This window comes from Rana temporaria, chromosome 1 (assembly GCF_905171775.1).
Source record: "Rana temporaria chromosome 1, aRanTem1.1, whole genome shotgun sequence".
Classification (NCBI taxonomy): domain Eukaryota; kingdom Metazoa; phylum Chordata; class Amphibia; order Anura; family Ranidae; genus Rana; species Rana temporaria.
In genome coordinates, this window is record NC_053489.1 from 426,923,227 (window position 1) to 426,944,024 (window position 20,798).

Below are 20,798 nucleotides of genomic sequence, written 5' to 3' on the forward strand. Positions count from 1 at the left end.
CCTCTGTTACACAGAAGCTACAACTGGGTATTTCTAATCGTGTCCACTCTAAGGTCTTGGGGACATTTGTTTCTGAGACATTTGTATTTCTGATCCCACCCACTATAAAGTCCTAGCAAACATCTGTTGCTGATATATTTGAAATAACATGTCAAGTATAGGCCACCAGCTCAAATACTTACCTTTCTACTTCATCCAGCTACCTATGCTGTGCAGCCCAGCCCAGCCTTTCCAGTGAAAAAGTTCCCACTTTGTCTTCCTCTTGGTGCCCATGCATGCCATGGCCTCATTCATTCCTATGGGTAAGCTATATGTCTGTGACTTATATCAGTACAGTAACTAAGAAATGAATAGGGCAACAGTGCAAACTTAGAAGCGTATGTTATTGCGGGAAAGGCTGTGCTGTTCTAGACAGGGCCGCATAGTGAAGAACACTTGTAAGGGTAGGGTGTGCGTCTTGTGACGGACAGGTGATTTGATGTATTTATCATCCCATCCCCGTCAACTCTTCTCTACCTTCAACTCTCTACTTTGTCCTCCACTGCCTCCACCCGCCAACATGCAGCCCATAAGTGCCTCCTTATTGTGCATCATGAAACTGCCACACCACATGTTTTCAGAGAGTCCTGTATTTCACCTGAAGTTATTTGTGGGGTTTTCTTTGCATCCCAAACAATTTTAGTCTACCTGACCGTGGTTTGGTTGCAACAGAAACCCTCATTTTCCACTTCTTGATTAGAGTTTGAACACTGCATTCTCAATTCCTTGGATATCTTTTTATATCCCTTTCCTGTTTTATACAGTTCAACTACCTTTTCCCGCAGATCCTTTAACAATTCTTTTTTTTCCCTATGACTCAGAATCCAGAAACGTCAGTGCAGCACTGGATGAAAGATGCAAGGGTCTGTCAGGAGTTCAGAAACGCATTGACCTTTTATACACACACACTAATTACAAGCAAACAGATCACAGGTGAGGATGGTTACCTTTAATAGCCATTCAAACCCCTTTTGTGTCAACTTGTGTGCATGTTATCAGGCCAAAATCACCAGGGTATGTAAACTTTTGATCAGGGTCATTTAGGTAGTTTCTGTCCTTATGATTTAAAAAGAGTAAACACAGTTGATTGATAATAAATGGCTTCAGCCAAACACTAATCATGAGTGACAGAAATGTTTGAGCCTTGGCCTGCTGAAGGGTGGAAGGAATGACTAAAAGACTGTGGACCCAAAGGTACAGTCGTCTTATTTTAATAGAGGGGCAGACACTTCTGAGAGAAAGAAAAAATGTTGCTGCACACCCCGATTAATGAAAAAGAGAAGTTTCCCCCACTGGGGGTTTTCTCGGCAGCAGAGGTTGAAAGAAATTAAGTAAATATGATTGGTAAAAAATTCTTTATTGATGTCAGCCATGACAAATAGACATTTGACAGATAAACTATGAGCTCTGGTACATGAAGCTAAAAAGTCAATACTTGGGGTGCAAACGCAATGTGTTACACAACATTATAAGAATGCCACAATGTCGGTAGATACATAAATACTGACGCGTTTCGACCCTTCGGGGTCTTCTTCAGAAGATATGTTTGCTGTTAGAGGATTACATTTGGTGAATACATTTATAGTTTAAAAGCATGTTGCTAACATTAATAGTCATTCTCGAACATATTTGCCAATTACGCTGTAATGAAAAGGGTCTCATGACCAGCAGTCTTCTAAAAGGTCTTTACATGATCCCAACACGAGGACCCCCAATCAGCCGATGCTCCAAAAGAGGATGGGTCACACCCTCTTTTGGAGCATTGGCTGATTGGGGGACCTCGTGTTGGGATCATGTAAAGACCTTTTAGAAGACCTCTGGTCATGAGCCCCTTTTCATTACAGCGTGATTGGTAAATATGTTCGAGAATGACTATTAATGTTGGCCCCATCTGACCGTGCGTGGCTTACAGGGAGTCACGCAAATAGGAGCAATTTCCCACGCACAGGAAAGGCGTAGGGGAGAGAAGAGGAAACCAGAATCTGCAGCAAATTAACAGGAGACACCATTGTAGGTATATGATATATTGCACAAATATGAAATTCTAAGGTCTAGTGCAAAGGTTTAATTATAGGTGGGTGGATATTCAGTCACACCTACAGGTAGAAGCTCAACGTGCACATATATGGTGGATGTATAGTACTTGAGAGGTAGAAATTAACAAAAACACGCTATATGGCGTTGACGCAGCAAAGAATTCCACATACACCGTTCTTGTAAATAGAAAAATATATGTGTTTTATAGGATTATTAAATGTAGCTAATATGTTGGTAGATAAAGTAATAGATGGGAACCACCTGTGGGTATGGAATAGGAATGTGAATGAAAAAGAGACTGAGGGGAAAGGGTGAAAAATGGTGGTGATGGTAAAAATGGGAGGGATGCGAAGTGAAAGGGAATTGAAGTGTGACAGGAAAAAAGGAAATGTGATGTGAATGTGTATAAAGTGTAGAGGTGAGAATAAAAACAGGAAAGGTGATGTGATGAGTGCAAGTGTGAATGATGGAAGAGTAAAGGAAGACCTGAAGAGAGTGTGAGTGAGCGGTGTAATAGGTGGTGCTATGGGGGTGCTGGAGATGAGTGAGGAATGAAAAAGAGGGAAAAGAAGTGTGGGTAAGCAGAGTGAGGTAGCAGGGATGGACTGGCCATTGGGACTACAGGGAGTTTCCCGGTGGGCCGATGGCTCAGTGGGCCAGCTTCAGTGACAGCGGACCGCCGCTCCTCTGTCTCTCCCTTCCCGCAGCGCTCACCTCCTCTCCCTCCCCGCATCGCTCACCTGCGGGGGAACAGAGAAGCAGAGGGAGGAGCAGGGGGGGCGACAGAGGAGCATGGGGGAGGGGACAGACAGCTGACTCAACAGCTATGGCCTGGGAGTTTCTCACTTCTGCCTAATCTTGTCCCATAAGCGGGGGCACCGTACTGATTCTTTGTCCCGGGTGAAATAATGTCTAGCTTCCCCACTAGTACTGCATATAAGAGTACCAGTACAAGCCGTTCTACTCTAATAAAGTAGAATGGCTAGTGGCTAGGGGGAGAGGGGGCTTGGGTGGCCAGGGGGGGGTGCGGGAGTTGTCCGGCCGCCATGGGAGAGACCCATCAAAGTGGGCCAGTCTGGATGATGTCCAGGGCCAAATTTTCGTCCCAGTCCAGCCCTGTGAGGTAGTGAAGTGGTGCTGGAGATGAATGGAGGTAAAAAGATGTGTTTGGAAAAGGGAAGAAAAGGGGACGGGAGCAGAAGTTAAATTTAAGTGAAAAGTGATAACGGGTGAACGGAAGGAGTGGTGCATGGGAAGTAGTGGGAGGTGATGAAATTAACAAAACAGCAAACCAAACTGAACAAATGGTGAAAATGCTAGGGAAGAAAGAGGAAAAAAAGGGGGGGGGGGGAAGGATGGGGTAAAAGGGCGGGGCAGGAAGAGGGAAGTGAGTGACAAGGATAGGTAGGAAAAAAGATATGGGAGGATGTGCAGGGGTGAGGAAAGACAAAGTGATAGGAGGAAATTGGTGAAAAAGTAGCTGGGACTGAAAAGATAAGTGGAATAGTGGTAGTAGGGAAGAAGTAGGGAAGAAATGGAAGCCTCTGCTGCTGAGAAAATCCCCAGTGGGGGAAACCTCCCCTTTTCAGCCGTGCTTTTTTATCCACTTAACGCCCGCCCACTGTATATATACGTCCTGTTTTTAAAGGTGGATATCTCGGTAACGGCAGCGGCAGCTGCCACAATCGAGGTATCCATCTTTTCAGTGGGCGGGCCTGTAAACGATAATGGCGGTCTCCGCGGCGGATTCGCCGCGAGATCGCCATTATCGGTGGCGGGAGAGGGCCCCCCCCTCCCGCCGCACTCCCGCACCCTCCGCCGCTTACCGCAGCCCTCGGTAGCGGCAGAGGCGATCGGGTGCTGCTGCCTGATGTGTGAGGGGAAGATGGCCCCCACCCGTCCTCACAGCTCTGCTGGGCGGAAGTGACTTCAAAACGTCAGTCCCACCCAGCGTCTTAAAGAGACAATTTTTTTGTTGTCATTTTTTTAAATGACAAATTTTCCTTTTTTTTGTTTTTTCTTGCATTTAAGTCTAAATATGAGATCTGAGGTCTTTTTGACCCCAGATCTCATATTTAAGAGGACCTGTCATGCTTTTTTCTATTACAAGGGATGTTTACATTCCTTGTAATAGGAATAAAAGTGATCATTTTTTTTTTTATTTCAGTGTAAAAAATAATAAAATCAATAAAAATAAATAAGAAAACAAAAAAAAAAAAATTTTAAGGCGCCCTGTCCCGACGAGCTCGCGCGCATAAGAGAACGCATACGCGAGCAGCGCCCGCATATGAAAATGGTGTTAAAACCACACAAGTGAGGTATCGCCGCGATCGTTAGAGCGAGAGCAATAATTTTAGCCCTGGGGCTACTCTGCAACCTATAGAATTTTTTAAACGTCGCCTATCGAGATTTTTAAGGGTAAAAGCTTGACGCCATGCCACGAGCGGGCGCAATTTTAAAGCGTGACATGTTGGGTATCATTTTACTCGGCGTAACATTATCTTTCACAATATATAAAAAAATTGGGCCAAATTTATTGTTGTCTTATTTTTAAATTCAAAAAAGTGAATTTTTTCCAAAAAAAGTGCGCTTGTAAGACTGCTGCGCAAATACGGTGTTACAAAATGTATTGCGATGACCGTCATTTTATTCTCTAGGGTGTTAGAAAAAAAATATATATAATGTTTGGGGGTTTTAAGTAATTTTATAGCAAAAAAAAATGTTTTAGTCTTGTAAACACCGAATCTGAAAAACACCTTCTGTCCTTAAAGCGGGAGTTCACCCATTTCTAAAAAATTTTTTTTTCTTCCCCTAGATTCCTGCTCGTTCGGTCTAGGGGAATCGGCTATTTGTATTAAAATAGGTGCAGTACTTACCCGTTTTCGAGCTGCATCTTCTTCCGTCGCTTCCGGGTATGGTCTTCGGGAGCGGGCGTTCCTTCTTGATTGACAGTCTTCCGAGAGGCTTCCGACGGTCGCATCCATCGCGTCACTCGTAGCCGAAAGAAGCCGAACGTCGGTGCGGCTCTATACTGCGCCTGCGCACCGACGTTCGGCTTCTTTCGGAAAATCGTGACGCGATGGATGCGACCGTCGGAAGCCTCTCGGAAACCTGTCAATCAAGAAGGAACGCCCATTCCCGAAGCCCATACCCGGAAGCGACGGAGAGGATGCGTCTCGTAAACGGGTAAGTACTGCACCTATTTTTAAATAAATAGCCGATTCCCCTAGTAATAACGAGCAGGAATCTAAGGGGGAAAAGTGCCCTCTAAGGGTGAACCCCCGCTTTAAGTGGTTAACCTCTTCTTGGTATAAGGTGACAAGTTTGTGTCCCTGTGTACCATTTGCTTTGGTGCATTTTCATTCTGTGCTTCCAATAAATGCTGTAAGCGGCTGTGCCGACACTTATTGTGAAGGCATGCTGTACTTTTCTCATTATCAGAAAACGCGCCCCATGAAATGGCCTGTATCCACCATTGTAGCGTGTCTGTATAGGCAGATGGTGACTGAAAATAGGCTGCTGGGGATCATTAGCACCGACATACAGAAAAGCATTGAAGAAAAAGTCCTTTGGGGCTTACGGTAGCTTTTGGGATGTGCCGAAAATCTCTGAAAAGCTGACCTTGGAATGCTTCTTTCATTTTGTATGTTCATACTGTAGGAGCCAAGAAGACGTATAGCATGTTTGGGTGTTCAATAATTGTAAATTACATGAAAAATCACTAAACTGTTTTTTTTTTTTTTTTATTGTTTTTATTTGTCAGCACTTTCCTGAATTTTAGTGCTGATGGAGTTCATTTTACAAACAATTTCCCATGGTTTGTCATTAAGTGCAAAGATTAGAGCTCTTTCCTAATGGTGTTTGAAGTATAGGTTACTTGTGTATGCCTAAAGTTTGTTTTGTTTCGAGATGGAATATTGGACAGGTTTTCCTTCCAAACATAATTTATTAAAAAAAAAAAATTGTTATTAAAGAATATGTAAACCCAACATTTCATATTCCTTATATCAGGGTTCGAAAAAATACGGGTGCCCGGTCGCAATTGCGACTAGAATTAGCGGCCTGGCGCCCGGGGAAGGAAGCTTAGGCCTGCATAAGGCCGTAAAGCCGCGGCCCCAATTACCGGCCGGTGCGGCCCGACATGATCGCGTGGCGGGGGAGGTGGGGGTGCACGGAGACGCAGGATACCCCATCCTGTGTTTCCGTGCGCTCCCCCGCCGCGCGATCGTGGGTTTGCGGCCTTCTGCAGGCCTATGCTTCCTTCTGTGATCTGGTGCCATGTTGTGGTGGCCGTTGGCCTGACAAGTAAACCAGCAATTCTAATGGAGCTTCCCCAGTGTTTTCACTGCCATCACCTTCCCTCTAATTAGAGCCCCCAAACATTATATATATTTTTTATTCTAACACCCTAGAGAATAAAATGACGGTCGTTGCAATACTTTCTGGCACACCGTATTTGCTCAGCGGTCTTACAAGTGCACTTTTTTGGGAAAAAATAATCTTTTTTTAATAAAAAAATAAGACAACAGTAAAGTTAGCCCAATTTTTTTTATATCGTGAAAGATAACGTTACGCCAAGTAAATTGATACCCAACATGTCACACTTCAAAATTGCGTCAGCTCATGGAATGGCGACAAACTTTTACCCTTTAAAATCTCCATAGGTGACGTTTAAAAAATTCTACAGGTTGCATGTTTTGAGTTACAGAAGAGTTCTAGGGCTAGAATTTTTGCTCTCGCTCTACCAATCACAGCAATACCTCACATGTGTGGTTTGAAAACCGTTTAACCACTTCCCGCCCGGTCAATAACAGATTGACGTCCGGGAAGTGGTTCTGAAATCCTGACTGGACGTCTATTGACGTCCTGCAGGATTTCATGCCCGCGCGCGCCCGTCGGTGATGCGGGGTGTCAGTCTGACACCCTGCATCTCCGATCTCGGTAAAGAGCCTCCGGCGGAGGCTCTTTACCACGTAATCAGCCGCGTCCAATCACGGCTGATCACGATGTAAACAGGAAGAGCCGTTGATGGCTCTTCCTCACTCGCGTCTGACAGACAGAGAGCAATAAAAAAAAAAAGATGCCAATCAGTGCCCACAAATGGGCACTGACTGGCAACATGGATCCATCAGTGCCACCCCACAGTGTCCATCAGTGCCACCCCACAGTTCCCATCCATGCCCAGTGCCCACCTATCAGTGCCCATCTGTGCCACCTATAAGTGCCGCCCATCTGTGCCGCCCATGAGTGCCCATCAGTGCCGCCTATGAGTGCCCATCAGTACCGCCTATGAGTGCCCATCAGTGCCGCCTATGAGTGCCCATCAGTGCCGCCTATGAGTGCCCATCAGTGCCGCCTATGAGTGCCCATCAGTGCCGCCTATGAGTGCCCATCAGTGCCACATACCAGCGCTGCCAATCAGTGCCCATCAGTGCCACCTCATTGGTGCCCATCAGTACTACCTCATCGATGTCCATCAGTGCCATCTTATCGTTGCCCATCAGTGCCGCCATATCAGTGCCCGTAATTGAAAGAGAAAACTTACTTATTTACAAAAAAATGAACAGAAAAAAAATAAAAACTTAATTTTTTTCTAAATTTTCAGTCTTTTTTTAGTTGTTGCGCAAAAAAAAAAATTGCAGAGGTGATCAAATACCACCAAAAGAAAGCTCTATTTGTGGGGTAAAAAAGGACGCAAATTTTGTTTAGGTACAGTGTAGCATGACTGCACAATTGCCATTCAAAGTGTGACAGCGCTGAAAGCTGAAAATTGGCTTGGGCGGGAAGGTGTGTAAGTGCCTGGTATGGAAGTGGTTAAATATGCGGGCGCTGCTTACGTATGTGTTCGCTTCTGCGCGCGAGCTCGGCGGACAGGGCACATTTTCTGTCTCCTAACTTTTTTAGCTGGCTCCTAAATTCCACACAAATTTGTCAAACCCTGCCTTATATGTGCCTGCTGTACCATTTACTTGTATGATAAAGTATCCTGTTCACTTTGTATTGCTTCCTTTGTGTGAAATCCCTTGTGTTCCTGCCAGTCCCTCTGCTTTCCTATTAAAAACTGACCACATTTGGCATTAGAGCACAGCATGGTCAGTTCTCTAGCTGTGCTGAGAACTCAGCCTGTTCTCCTCCAATGATCAGACTTGTGCTGACACCCGCCTTGCATTTCTATTTTAAACCAAATGGCTTGTTTTACAAGGTGTGGGTTTACATATACTTTAACTAATAGCCGTGTATTTTTTTATCATGGGAAATTGATATCTGTTTATGTTAATAACTATAGCTATATATTTATTTTTTTACAACAGGAAGGGTTGTTCCAAAAATGCATTGTAGTTATGTGATAATTTTAGATGCAAATAAGCTTAGCAGGTGTATTGTTTGAGGAAAACAGATAATGAGATCATTTTCTAATTCTTTCTGTATGCCTTGCAATGTCAGTGTTTCCTGTTCAACTTGAATTCCAGAGATTATATCTTCCCATACGCACTGCTTCCTAAAGGCTAGGCAGGTGGTAAACTCAAGATTTGATATGTGTGTAAAAACAAGAGGTAAGGGTACCTGTGTCACCATGACATATTGGGCTGTATCCAGTACAAAATGCTCAAATTATGTGATAAAAGAACTGAAAATATCAGTTTGATGTATTCATACATTTTTAAGGGCTCTTGGGGGGGGGGGGGCAGGAATAGAGAGAGTATCATTGTGTGCACAAAAATGTATCGATAAAAACACTAAAGAGTTTTTTCTACTAAGGCCTCTTTCACATGCCTGTTTATTAGGCGAACCTCATCGAACCATCCATTGCTGTCTATGGAGCGTTGTGTGTCAACTAGGGATGAGGCCAATGTTCGAGTAGAACATTGGGTGTTCGCCGAATTTTGAACATTATGGGGCGTTTGCGGCAATGCCCCATAATGCACTGCGAGATCAAAAGCATGCAGGTCAGGTGCATGCTTTGGCCAATCACAGCTCGTTCTGCTGTGAGAGCCATAATTGGACAAAAGCAGGGTGCCTTTGGCCAGTGATGGCTCAGCGGGCTAAGTCCACGCCCCACACTATTTAAAGCTGCTGCTCAGTGAGGTATTCTGGCCTAGGTCGACAAGGCCGGCCGGCTGCCCCCCCCCCCTCACGAAAATGGCACTCACACCCGCCTCCCTACTCCCGCACGCAGGGCCACTATCACTGCTTAGTAGTGCAAGTGCAATGGCTCGCGTCGGGTGCGGAGGAGCCAGGAAGCAGTTTAAATAAGAGCCGACGCCCCTCCCTACGGCCGTGATTCTGCTGTGGCCAATCATGGGGAGGGGAAACAGCGGGTAGAAAGCTGGGCGGCGGCGCGGCAAATTCAATTGGAGCCACTCTCTCTTTTCTCCCTTCGGCTTACAGAAGGGGAGGGGGGCGGCGGGGGAGATGCAGACAGCCCGCAGCTCTCCTCTCCCTGTCACAGTGCTGTTTGCCAGAGAACTCGGCAGCGGCGCTGTGACAGTGAGAGGAGAGCTGCGGGCTGTCTGTATCTCCCCCGCGGCCCCCCTTCCCTTCCTGTAAGCTGAAGGGAGAAAAGAGAGAGCGGCTCCAATTGGATTTTCCGCGCCGCCGCCCAGCTTTCTGCCCGTTGTTTCCCTCCCCATGATTGGCCAAAGCAGAGGGCCAATCAGAAGACTCTGGGGGCATCATGGGAAATGTAGTTCTGGCCCCAGTGTACCCACACCACCAGAGAGGGAGAAAGACAGAGCCACTGCCAGGATACAGACATGCTACACTACTGACTAGAGTCACCCCGGGCAACCCAGAGTGAGCGAACGTACAGCCAGAGGGATCACTGTTGGGATTTCCCTGGGTCTGGTTGGCCATTATCCATTACTATTTCCAGGGACTGAGCCATTAGGAAGTGCCTAACCTTCTGTCCTCTAGGCCTTATTGACCGCCACAACGTCCCCCTCTGATTTCTTCCCACGGCGTCCCTCTGTCCTCTTTCCACCCCATCCCTCTGTCCTCTTCCCAACCCCGTCCCTCTGTCCTCTATCCAACCCCGTCCCTCTGTCCTCTTCCCAACCCCGTCCCTTTGTCCTCTTCCCAACCCTGTCCCTTTGTCCTCTATCCAACCCCGTCCCTCTGTCCTCTTCCCAACCCCGTTCCTCTGTCCTCTTCCCAACCCCGTTCCTCTGTCCTCTTCCCAACCCCGTTCCTCTGTCCTCTTCCCAACCCCGTCCCTCTGTCCTCTTCCCAACCCCGTCCCTCTGTCCTCTTCCCAACCCCGTCCCTCTGTCCTTCTTCCCACCCCTGTCCCTCTGTCCTCTTCCCACCCCGTCCCTCTGTCCTCTTCCCACCCCCGTCCCTCTGTCCTCTTCCCATGGCGTTCCTCTGTCTTCCTCCCATGAAGATGACAGGGCAGGTCTTAAAAAGGAAGGAGTGTGGCCTTGACACAAAGGGGTGGGTCATATTTAAATTAGGGGGTTCGCAAGTTTAGTCAGGCCTAGGGCAGCACAAAACCTAAATACACCTCTGTAACGGGAGTCACTTTTGGCCATGTATTGAGCCAGGAAATAAGGGACATATGTTGGATTGTTTTAGCATGGACAGTAATCCACAATATATTCTTTAATGTCTGCAAAGAACTAATTACAAGTTGTTGGCTTACCGGTCAATGTGACTCATTCCTCTGTGTAGCACAGGCTGTTGATATGCTAATTGCGTCTGGACTTGGGTGAGGTGGATTTGAACTGGATCTCTCATTATGTATGCTAAATACTCTTTTGTGTGTGGAATGTGACTTGTCAAGCTGTGGTAATTACCTCCTCTAATGCGGAGACGGGCTGTCTGGAATGTTTAGTAATTAGCCCATCTGAAGGTGTATTGAAGCCCCCCAGTGTGTGATGTGTGGGTGGAGAGTTTGATTGTTCCTGTGATTACTGAAACATGCCTTGTAAACTGTATATAAACCTGAAGGCTAACCATTAAAAGTGTTCATACATTTTGACTCAGTAACAGAGCTTGTCAGTCTCGTTATTGAGGGAATTCTTATGGAATGGATCGGGTCTGCTGGATGGTTGGAGTGTCGGAAGCTGTCCTGGGTTGATGGAATGGGAGATCGTGAACGGTGTTAACCCCTGACCGTTACAACCTCTGCTGCTGCTTAAAATTTCATTCAGTGTAATGAATGAAAAGAGATTAGGCAGCTTAGTTAGTGACATGCAGGCAGTGTATTTGATGTATTTATCATCCCATCCCCGTCAACTCTTCTCTACCTTCAACTCTCTACTTCGTCCTCCACTGCCTCCACCCGCAAACTCACTCACTGCCCAGGAGATCGCCAATCACTTCAAACAGAAGATTGATACAATTCGCAAGGAGATCTCTACTGTTCAGATACCCTCCACGCTTTACACTTCATGCCCACAGGTACAATCATTACTTACCTCTTTCAACCCAACCACTATAGACGAGGTTGCTAAACTACATGCTCTCGTCCACCTTACCACCTGCCCTCTGGATCCTGTACCTTCGCTACGTTCACCCTCTGGCTCTATTCTACACTCTCTAACCCACATCGTTGGTCTCTCCCTCTCTTCTGGCATCTTCCCCAACACTCTAAAACATGCATTTGTCAGCCCCATGCTTAAAAAGCCCTCCCTGGACCCATCCAATCTTAACAGCCTACGCCCCATATCCTTTCTCCCCTTCTTATCCTTGCTCCCCTTCTTATCCAAACTCATTGAACATCTGGTCTACAACCAACTGAGCTTCCAGCTTGCTGATAATGGCCTTCTTGATACCCTTCATTCTGGATTTCGTCCTCAACACTCCACAGAAACTGCTCTCCTAAAACTAACAAACAATATACTAATGGCCAAAACCAATGGACACCATTCTGTACTCCTACTCCTAGATCTCTCTGCTGCCTTTGATACAGTTGACCACCCCCTCCTCAAAAAAAACTCCACGCCTTTGGTCTCCATGACTGTACTCTTCGCTGGTTCTCTTCCTACTTATCCAACCGCACTTTTAGCGTTTCTTACAACTCTACTTCCTTCTCTCCCTTTCTCTGTTGGGGTCCCCCAAGGATCTGTTCTTGGACCTCTCCTATTTTCAATCTACACCTCCTCCCTGGGTCAGCTGATAGCCTCCCATGGCTTCCAATACCACCTCTATGCTGACGACACCCAAATATATTTCTCTACCCCTCAGCTCACTCCCTCTGTCTCGTCACGCATCTCTAATTTGCTATCAGATATATCAGTCTGGATGTCACATCACTTCCCAAACTCAATCTATCCAAAACCAAACTTATAATTCTAACTCCCCCACGTGTCCCTTCCCCTGATTTCTCGGTCAAAATTGATGGCACAACTATAAGCCTATCCTCACATGCCAAGGTTCTAGGTGTAGCCCAGGACTCTGAACTCTCCTTTAAGCACCACGTCCAATCACTGTCCAAAGCTGGCGCCACCTCAACCTCCGCAACATCTTCAAAATATGCCCCTTTCTAACCAATGACACAACAAAGCTCCTCATTCACTCGCTGGTCATCTCTCGCCTCAATTACTGCAACTCCCTTCTCATTGGCTTACCTCTACATAGTCTATCACCCCTTCAATCCATCATAAATGCTGCTGCCAAACTCGTCCACCTTACCAATCGCTCTGGGTCTGCTACTCCTCTCTGTCAATCCCTCCACTGGCTTCCGCTCAGCCAGCAAATTAAATTCAAAATACTAACAACTACAGTACCTGCTGCCGATATTGTGTTTGCAGCGAGATGGGATCGTGCTGGAAATCACAGCTGCGAGGCTGTGCTTCTCGCGCTCATGGCCCTTACGAGATGCCGTGCATCCATAGGAATCCATTTAGAAACGGCGAGCGGGAGGAGCGACAGAGCCCGGCGCTGGCTCTCACAACGGGGCTCGCAGGTGTCAATCTCGCCGCTAACAGAGACGAGCTTGACACAATATCAGTGGCAGGTACTGTACTTACAAAGCCATCCACAATTTAGCCCCCAGCTACATCACTAGCCTAGTCTCTAAATACCAACCTACTCGTTCTCTTTGTTCCTCTCAGGACCTCCTGCTCTCTCCATCCCACCGTCACCTCCTCCCATGCTCACCTCCATGTGTATAATATATATCTATATCTATATAGCCTAGTATATACTCTGCATTTAGTGTAGATTAGATATTCAGTGTAGAATCTATATTCAGGCAGTGTAGTGTCTGTGTGTGTGTGTGTGTATATATATATATAAATAGTGTATTGAAGTGGTTAAGGGGAACCCTGCACCAACATAAAAAAAATGGTGTGGGGGTTCCCCTCCCAAATCCATACCGGGCGTTTCAGGTCTGGTATGAATTTTAAGGGGAACCCCGTGCCAAAATTAGAAAAAAAAATGTTGTGGGGGTCCCCTCCAAAATCCATACTAGACCCTTATTTGAGCACGCAATCTGGCAGTCTGCAGGAAAAGGGGAGACGAGAGAGTACCCCCCCTCCCGAACCGTACAAGGCCACATACCCTCAACAAGGGGAGGGTGCTTTGGGGGGCATGTTGATGGGGACAAGGACCTCATCCCCACAATTATTGCCCAGTGGTTGTGGGGGTCTGCAGGCGGGGGGCTTATCAGAACCTGGAAGCAGATCCCAGCCCCCCATGTGAATGGGTATGGGGTACATTGTACCTCTACCAATTTACCAAAAAAAAGTGTCAAAGCAAGAATGACAGGAGACAGTTTTGGACAATTCCTTTATTAGAAAATAAATAAAAAGTGTCCCGCAATGTCCATCCATCTTCAATCACGGTGCAGACTTTCCCAAAAAAAAAAGGGAAAAACTCTGCCTCCTCCATGGGAGGTGTCACCACGACTGATGTATTTTTGCTTTGACAGCTGTTATATAGTCAAGGGGGCGGGACCACCCAGTAACATTTATGGGTGACACTGCCCCTCCAACGTCGCATGACGGCAGAAGAGGACGGGGTCACTTGGTTGCGTCAGCAGATGGCCCCGCCCTTGAGCTGTCAAAGGGAAAAGATGGCAATCGTGGGGACACCTCCCATGAAGGCAGAGATTTTCCCTTTTTTTGTTTTTTTTCCGGGCATCGTAATTAAAGATGGGTGGACATCACGGGACTCTTTCCTGTCATTTTTACTTTTTGATACTTTTTGGGGGAATGGGTAGGGGTAAAATGTACCCCTACCCAAGGGGACTTCAAGATTCCGATAAGCCCCCCGCCCGCAGACCCCCACAACCACCGGGCAAGGTTTGCAGGGATGAGGCCCTTGTCCCCATCAACATGGGGACAATGTGCTTTGGGGGGAACCCTAAAGCACCCTCCCAATGTTGAGGGCATGTGGCCTGCTACAGTTCAGGAGGGGGGGACACCCATGCCATTTTTTTTTACTTTTATTTTGGTGCCCTTAACACCCATACTAGACCTGCAGGGTCTGGTATGTATTTTGGGGGAGGGCCACAACACCATTTTTTTATTTTTGCCGCAGGGGCTGGGGGGGGAGGGTGGAACCCACCCTGTTTAAAAAAAAAATTATATGTATATTGCCAGGATCCAGCAATACATTACAGCCACGAGATGCGCTACTTTACAGGTGGACTAGGAGATCCCCAGGCACGATATTAAAAGGAACATTTTTATTGTTTCACTTTAAGCATTATTAAAATCGCTGCTTCTGATAAAACTTCAGTTTTTAGACCTTTTTTTGCATTGATACATGTCCCCTGGGGCAGTATCTGGGTCCCCATACACTTTTTATGGCAATAACTTGCATATAAGCCTTTAAAATTAGCACTTTTGTTTTTTTTTATGTTTGTGTCCCACACATTTTTTGGATGTTCAGCTCATCCCTAGTGTCAACGGACTTGTGTCCTTTGACACCCACCAACTTCTGATACAATCTTATCCGCTAAAAACAGACAGATGTTCTCCATCTGTCTGGCAGATCGGATGGCTGTTGGGAGTAAACAGACAGATGGTCAATTTACATCTGACCGCCCATAGAGGACAGTGGGCTGTGTCTGCTCTGCATAAGTGGAGCAGACACAGACCAGCCATCCGCTGCTCAGCAGGGATCACCAGACAGATTTCCTGCTCAGCAGGTTGCTCATGGCAGAGTCCGCCCCATGTGAAAGGGGCCTTTGCTGTATCCAGTCTTTTTCTGATATTTGGATGCAGATGTGTGAATAGTATAGAATTGTATTGGTGATGAAACTCTTATGCAGCTGAGAACAGAGGAAATTTCATAATTTATAAAAAAAAAAAGTTATTTGTGTTTTTTTAATTCGTAAATGTTTCGCCTTTCACTTCTATTTTAAACCTACTGGATTGTTTTACAAGGTGATCACTTAAAATCACTTGAATTTTTACGCCAAATTTCGACTTCGTTTTAGTCATTGTCTTTTAACTAAAATGCCATTTTAGTCATCTGAATTGTTTTAGTCGTATTTTTGTGGACTAAAATAGTGGTAATTTCGTCAACAAAATTAACACTGCTGCTGTCTGTGTACCCATTGATGAAAATGCACCTAATCTGAACAAATAGAGGCTGAATTTCTTCATACACAGACACATAGGTGTGCCCAGCCTTTGGCATTAGGGTGTGCACCCCAAAGCTCAAACGCACTCTACCGATCACTCATGATGTTTATTCAGAAAGGGAAGGGGCCGGTAAATGGCATATTTACTGGCCCCTTCCCCCAATCATCCTAAAACATCCACAACAACAACCGGTGGGAGAGGGGGGAAGCAGGCAGTGCTGTGGGGGGAAGGAGGGGGAGCCAGGTCAGTAGGGGGAATCTGTTCTGCATTAGGGTGTGCCTGGGCACACCTGGCACACCCTGTGCGCACGCCTATGCACAGACATTATTTAGTACCTGAGAGAGGCAATACTTTGCCTGGAGTTGAGCTTCAAATATAAGGATTTGCTTAACTGTAAAGCCTTGTATACGCGTACGGGATTCACAGCAGTAAAAAGTCCACCGGGAAAACCGAGAACCTGCTTGGTAACTTTTTCCCCCTACACACGACCGGGTTTCCCGACAGGAAAACTGCCATGTGAACTTTGGTTGGAAATCCCAGCCGTGTGTATGCTCCATCGCTGTGTTTCCCATAGGAAAACTGCCGGGTTAAAAACCGCCAGGGACCTGGCGGGAAAAACGTGACCTGGTTCTCCTTCTTTTTTTTTTTTGCAGTTTTCCTGTCAGGGGAAAATGCGATGGAGCATACACACGGCCGGTTTCCCCGGCCATAAGCTCTCATGGCAGTTTTCCCGACTGGAAACCTGTGTGTATGAGGCTTTAATGCTTAACTCCAGGAAATTTCAATTCTCTACCCTTGTAGTGCAGGGTGTGAGCACTGCAAGGGTTAAATGCTTGTTATTTCTTGGGGAAGGGGCGCTGTTATTTACCTTACACCCCACTCCAATGCCTCAGCATCGTCACATACAATACAGGGACATTAATCTTGTATGGTATGCTGAGAAGGCTGGAGTGTGATCAGAGCCAGTCTCAGCTTACAGTTTAGACTGCTGGGGACCGATCACAGTATTGGTGGGACAAGGAGTGTGTATTCACTCCTCAATCCGCTGCCCCAGACTGTACGAACATTTAACACTTGCAGGCAGCCCACTGTATGGGTGTTTTGTTTGCAATTTGGCTTCAGTTGGATTGATTAATGGACTTGGATTCATTTTATTGTATGATTACAGCATTATAATTTTTTTATAATTTTTTTTTTAGGGTTTTGTTTTGTAGTTGTCATTGGTTTAAGATTTAAAGCAGAACTAAACCTAAACTGTTTATTGCAGAAGAGACATGCTTTTGCAACAAGACACAGGAGTTTCAGTCCTTCCCCATGTTATGCAAAACTAGAAAAAAATAAAAAGTTTTTGGCCTGACAAACTTTAAGAGGCTTCATTTCAGGTTATCAAAGTAGGACCCAGGAGATAGAGTAGCACAGCATACCAGATGTTCAATATGTGAACTACCAAATAATTTTCTTTTTTTGTGGTGTCCATATTTTAATATGATTGCATTTTGCTATTTGTTTTTGTAAATGATGCAACAAGTATTTGTGAAGATAACGTATTACTGTTCAGTAACATTATTATTTGTTAACAGGTCATTTCTTTACCAGAAGAACCCAGTGAACTAGAAGAAGGGGTATGTACTATGTTTTTGCTTGAGACCATGCTGAAATGTCATATTAATAGTGGAATTTAAATTGCTTATTTATAAAGGCTTTGCAAAGTGCAGTTAATGGCAAGCAATTAGCTTTTACTGTTTTCACACGTACTTAATACTTTGATGAGCAAAAATGCAACCTGAAAAAATATATTCATAAAGATATAAATAAACCTATATAGCAGCTAAACCTAAATGATTAACTTACAAAAATATGTAAAAGTGCAAGAATGTGCTATCAAATAAACAATATGTTTTAAAAACACAAATGGTCCCAAAATCCACACAAATCCACGTGTTTAAGTGTTGCAAAGAAGTATGTACCTCAACCCAAAACTGTAAAGCAGTTTACCCTCTCATGTGACCCCCAGATTATTGGAGGGTGAAAACATGCCAGAAACCAAATTTATATCCCCCCTGATGCTGCTGATCTACTGATTCCATGCCTCTTTCCTCCATGTCAGAGAATGGTTCGCCGAAGAACTGCCACATCTGTTAATCGCAGATTTTGGGCATCTAGACATTCGGCAATGCAAATGCACATGCGGCCGCGAACATTAGGGCGCAATTGCGCAGACACGTGCGACAGGGTGCACGCAACAGATTCTGGTGCCCAGTGGACTATTTAAAGCCAGCAGCTTGATCCATTAGTTGCTGGATGATCTTCAGCTTCCCCATGTGTTCCAGAGTTTCTGTTACTATTGGATTTTCTGTTACCGACCCAGCTTTCCTTTGACCTTTCTTTGACCCCGGCTTGCTCCATTGACCCCGCTTCTGCCTTCTGATCCGTGTATGACTTTTGGCTTGCTCTTTGGACTCCACTGCTGCCTCATTATCAGTGTATGACCCCAGCTTACTCCTGACTCTGCTTGTTGCCTTACCCCTGGCTGACATTCCGTGTATGACTACTGGCCTGGCTCCTGACCCTGCTTTTGATTCTCCCTTTTGACAATTCTCATCTGGTACATCTGAGGGACTCCTGCCCAGTAGTGCATCCTGCATGTCCAGCCACCATCCAGCGGACATCTCCTAATCACTCAGCCTGTCTCAGCTAGCAACCCCTGCTCCTTTGGGCATAGCACTCCTGGTCCCTACCTTCAGGGGTGCCCTGCACTCAGCCTTAATGATTGCTGCCTAAAGTCCCACCTGCTCCTGCACCTTGGCCTGCCACTCCAGTTACTTCCGAAGGAGAGCCTATGTAAATTGGCGTGGTCCGCTCTGCTCTGACCTCCAATGAAAGGCTTTGCTGCCGGAAAGCCAAAAATGTTGTCTCCACTGTGGAGGAGACAGACATTTACTTCACAACTGTCCTATGAGACCCAGTAAGTTCTCTCCCTGGAGCTCTACATACCATAAGTTCCTTGACCTTCTCGAACTCACCTTGTTCTGAATGTCTTGTTACAGGTAGCGGAAGGGAGGTCAGACTTCCAGCAATTGTTGATTCTGTGGCATGCAGTTTTATGAACATTACTCTAGCAAGAGACATTTTCGAATTCGACTTCAAGCCAAGAAATGTAAACTTGAAGTTAATTTGGCTGATGGGACTATTCGTAGATCTGGGACTGTTACAAAAGAGACTTAACCTATACTTACCTTAACGGATTCAGGCCATTAAGAATTCCTTTATTTTGATGATCTCTGCTCACCAATGTTTTCTGTAATTCTCCTTTATATCAATCTACTGCCTTCAGCATTGCATTGTGCCTAAATCTGTGTCACCTACAAGTTGCCTTACCGTCCAGATAGTTTCCAACGCCAGCCATGATGTCCCTGCAGTCTACCATGACTTTCTGGACATTTTCAATAAAAAGAAAGTCGACGCGTTGCCACCTCCTTACGAATGTCCAATCAAGTTATTGCCCGATTCCTTTTGGACGAATATTGCTGCTTTCAGAGACTGAGCTTGAAACATTACACAAATACATTGACTAGAACCTAGTGTAGCACTACCCCTGTAGGAGCTGCTGGTTAGTTTTGGGTCTGCCGCTACCCCGCTGTTTACCATCAGCGCTAGGGGTTACATTGGAGAGCTATCCACAAATGTCTGTCCAAACACTCGGTTTATTTTTTCCAATGCGTTTATTAACAACTTCAAGAAGAGGGATGGAGGGTTAGGGGCGATTCAGATACCTTGCTTTGCGGATCATGGGTACTCTCTTCAATCCAGAGGAGAAACAGTCTCCACACTGGCCTTTTTGCTCAGTCCTCTCTGGGAAAACTCCTCCCCTGGTTCCTCCAATTGATCAGCTTCTCCCCGCAGGCGAGACAGCACAGGACCACCCCTGGATCAGTAAGGCCCCAGGACTCCTTGGCCTACTTTCAGCAATGAAGCCTCGGGCCAGAAGGCCCCGAGGCAGAAGAACTGCCACGACACACCTTATGCCAGGAGGGCCATCAGGTCACAGCTCCTCAATAAACAGTGTCTGTACATTAAGTATTCTCTCCCAGAATACCTGGCGACAGGAACACTCCCACTGGGTTGTCTCTGGGAAGAAAACACTTAATACATCCAGCATGCTGTATTTCCAACCTTGACCCAAAATGACAGCGACACCCAGGGTCAAGTGGAAAAAATGCAAAGCGCAGCTGAACTGACACAGAAACCAGCAATTAACATAATCATTCTGAGCTAACTACAGCTCAGATAACACTGAATTTAAATCTAGCGCCTACTCAATAGGAGCAGGGTGCTACACTAGAAAAGGGGTTCATTTGTCTAATGACCATAGGCTGATGACTCTAGCGTGTGGGAATCTGCAGGGTGGACACCCATCCAGAGTGTATCCTCCATGCGGCCAGACGAAGTGAAGATGGCCAAAATCTCCAACCTATCAAAAAGTCCAACCGCGTCATAGGTGGCTGTATTGCCCAATGCGCGAGTTCGTGCACAAGAAGGGGTTTCTTCTCCAGGCATCAAATAAACCAACTGATCTCGCCGACGCAGCGCGCCTGCGCGGCCTTCGTATTACAGACTAAAAGAATGCCATCATGATGGGTAGAACAGCTGCAGTGACGTTGCATACGGCGCATTTGCAGATCATCGGAGGCACTATCCAACGGGAGGCATTGTAAAGCGTGAGGGCATTAATCGATAGAACACATTATAAAGCTTAGAGGCAAAATCTGACTGTCAGATTCTGCCTCGCTCTGTACACAGCTGTAATCAACTTCAAATCTCTAAGCCATCGCATAAGTAGTGTTATAAAATGTTGTACAATGCCATCACATGCCGTACAGTGTCATCACATGTTGTACAGCGTCATTGCATACCGTACAGTGTCATCACATGTTGTGCAATGCCATCACATACTGTACCGTGTCATCGCATGTTGTAAAATGCCATTGCATGCAGTACAGAGCCATCATTGCGCATGCGTGGTTCGTCGGATGCATTATCCGATGGGAGACATTATTTGACAGAACACCTACAGTTTGCTACCATTGAGGAGATGGATGTGGAGTGAGAGCCGCTTGGCTGAGGGAAATAGGCCGACATACAGAGAGGACATGGCCCTGCTAATCATCTGTTACTATGGTGGTC

General features: G+C 46.0%; 1 protein-coding gene across 3 annotated transcripts in view; it reads left to right on the forward strand.

Annotated features, from left to right (window-relative positions):
- UBXN8 (UBX domain protein 8) overlaps positions 1-20,798 on the forward strand; it is a 78,040-nt gene that overhangs the window by 47,629 nt on the left and 9,613 nt on the right. For all 3 annotated transcript variants that reach the window (XM_040325342.1, XM_040325340.1, XM_040325341.1), the window contains exon 6: positions 17,195-17,236. In XM_040325342.1, coding sequence (XP_040181276.1) covers positions 17,195-17,236 — 42 coding nt within the window. The remainder of the gene's footprint in view (positions 1-17,194; positions 17,237-20,798) is intronic.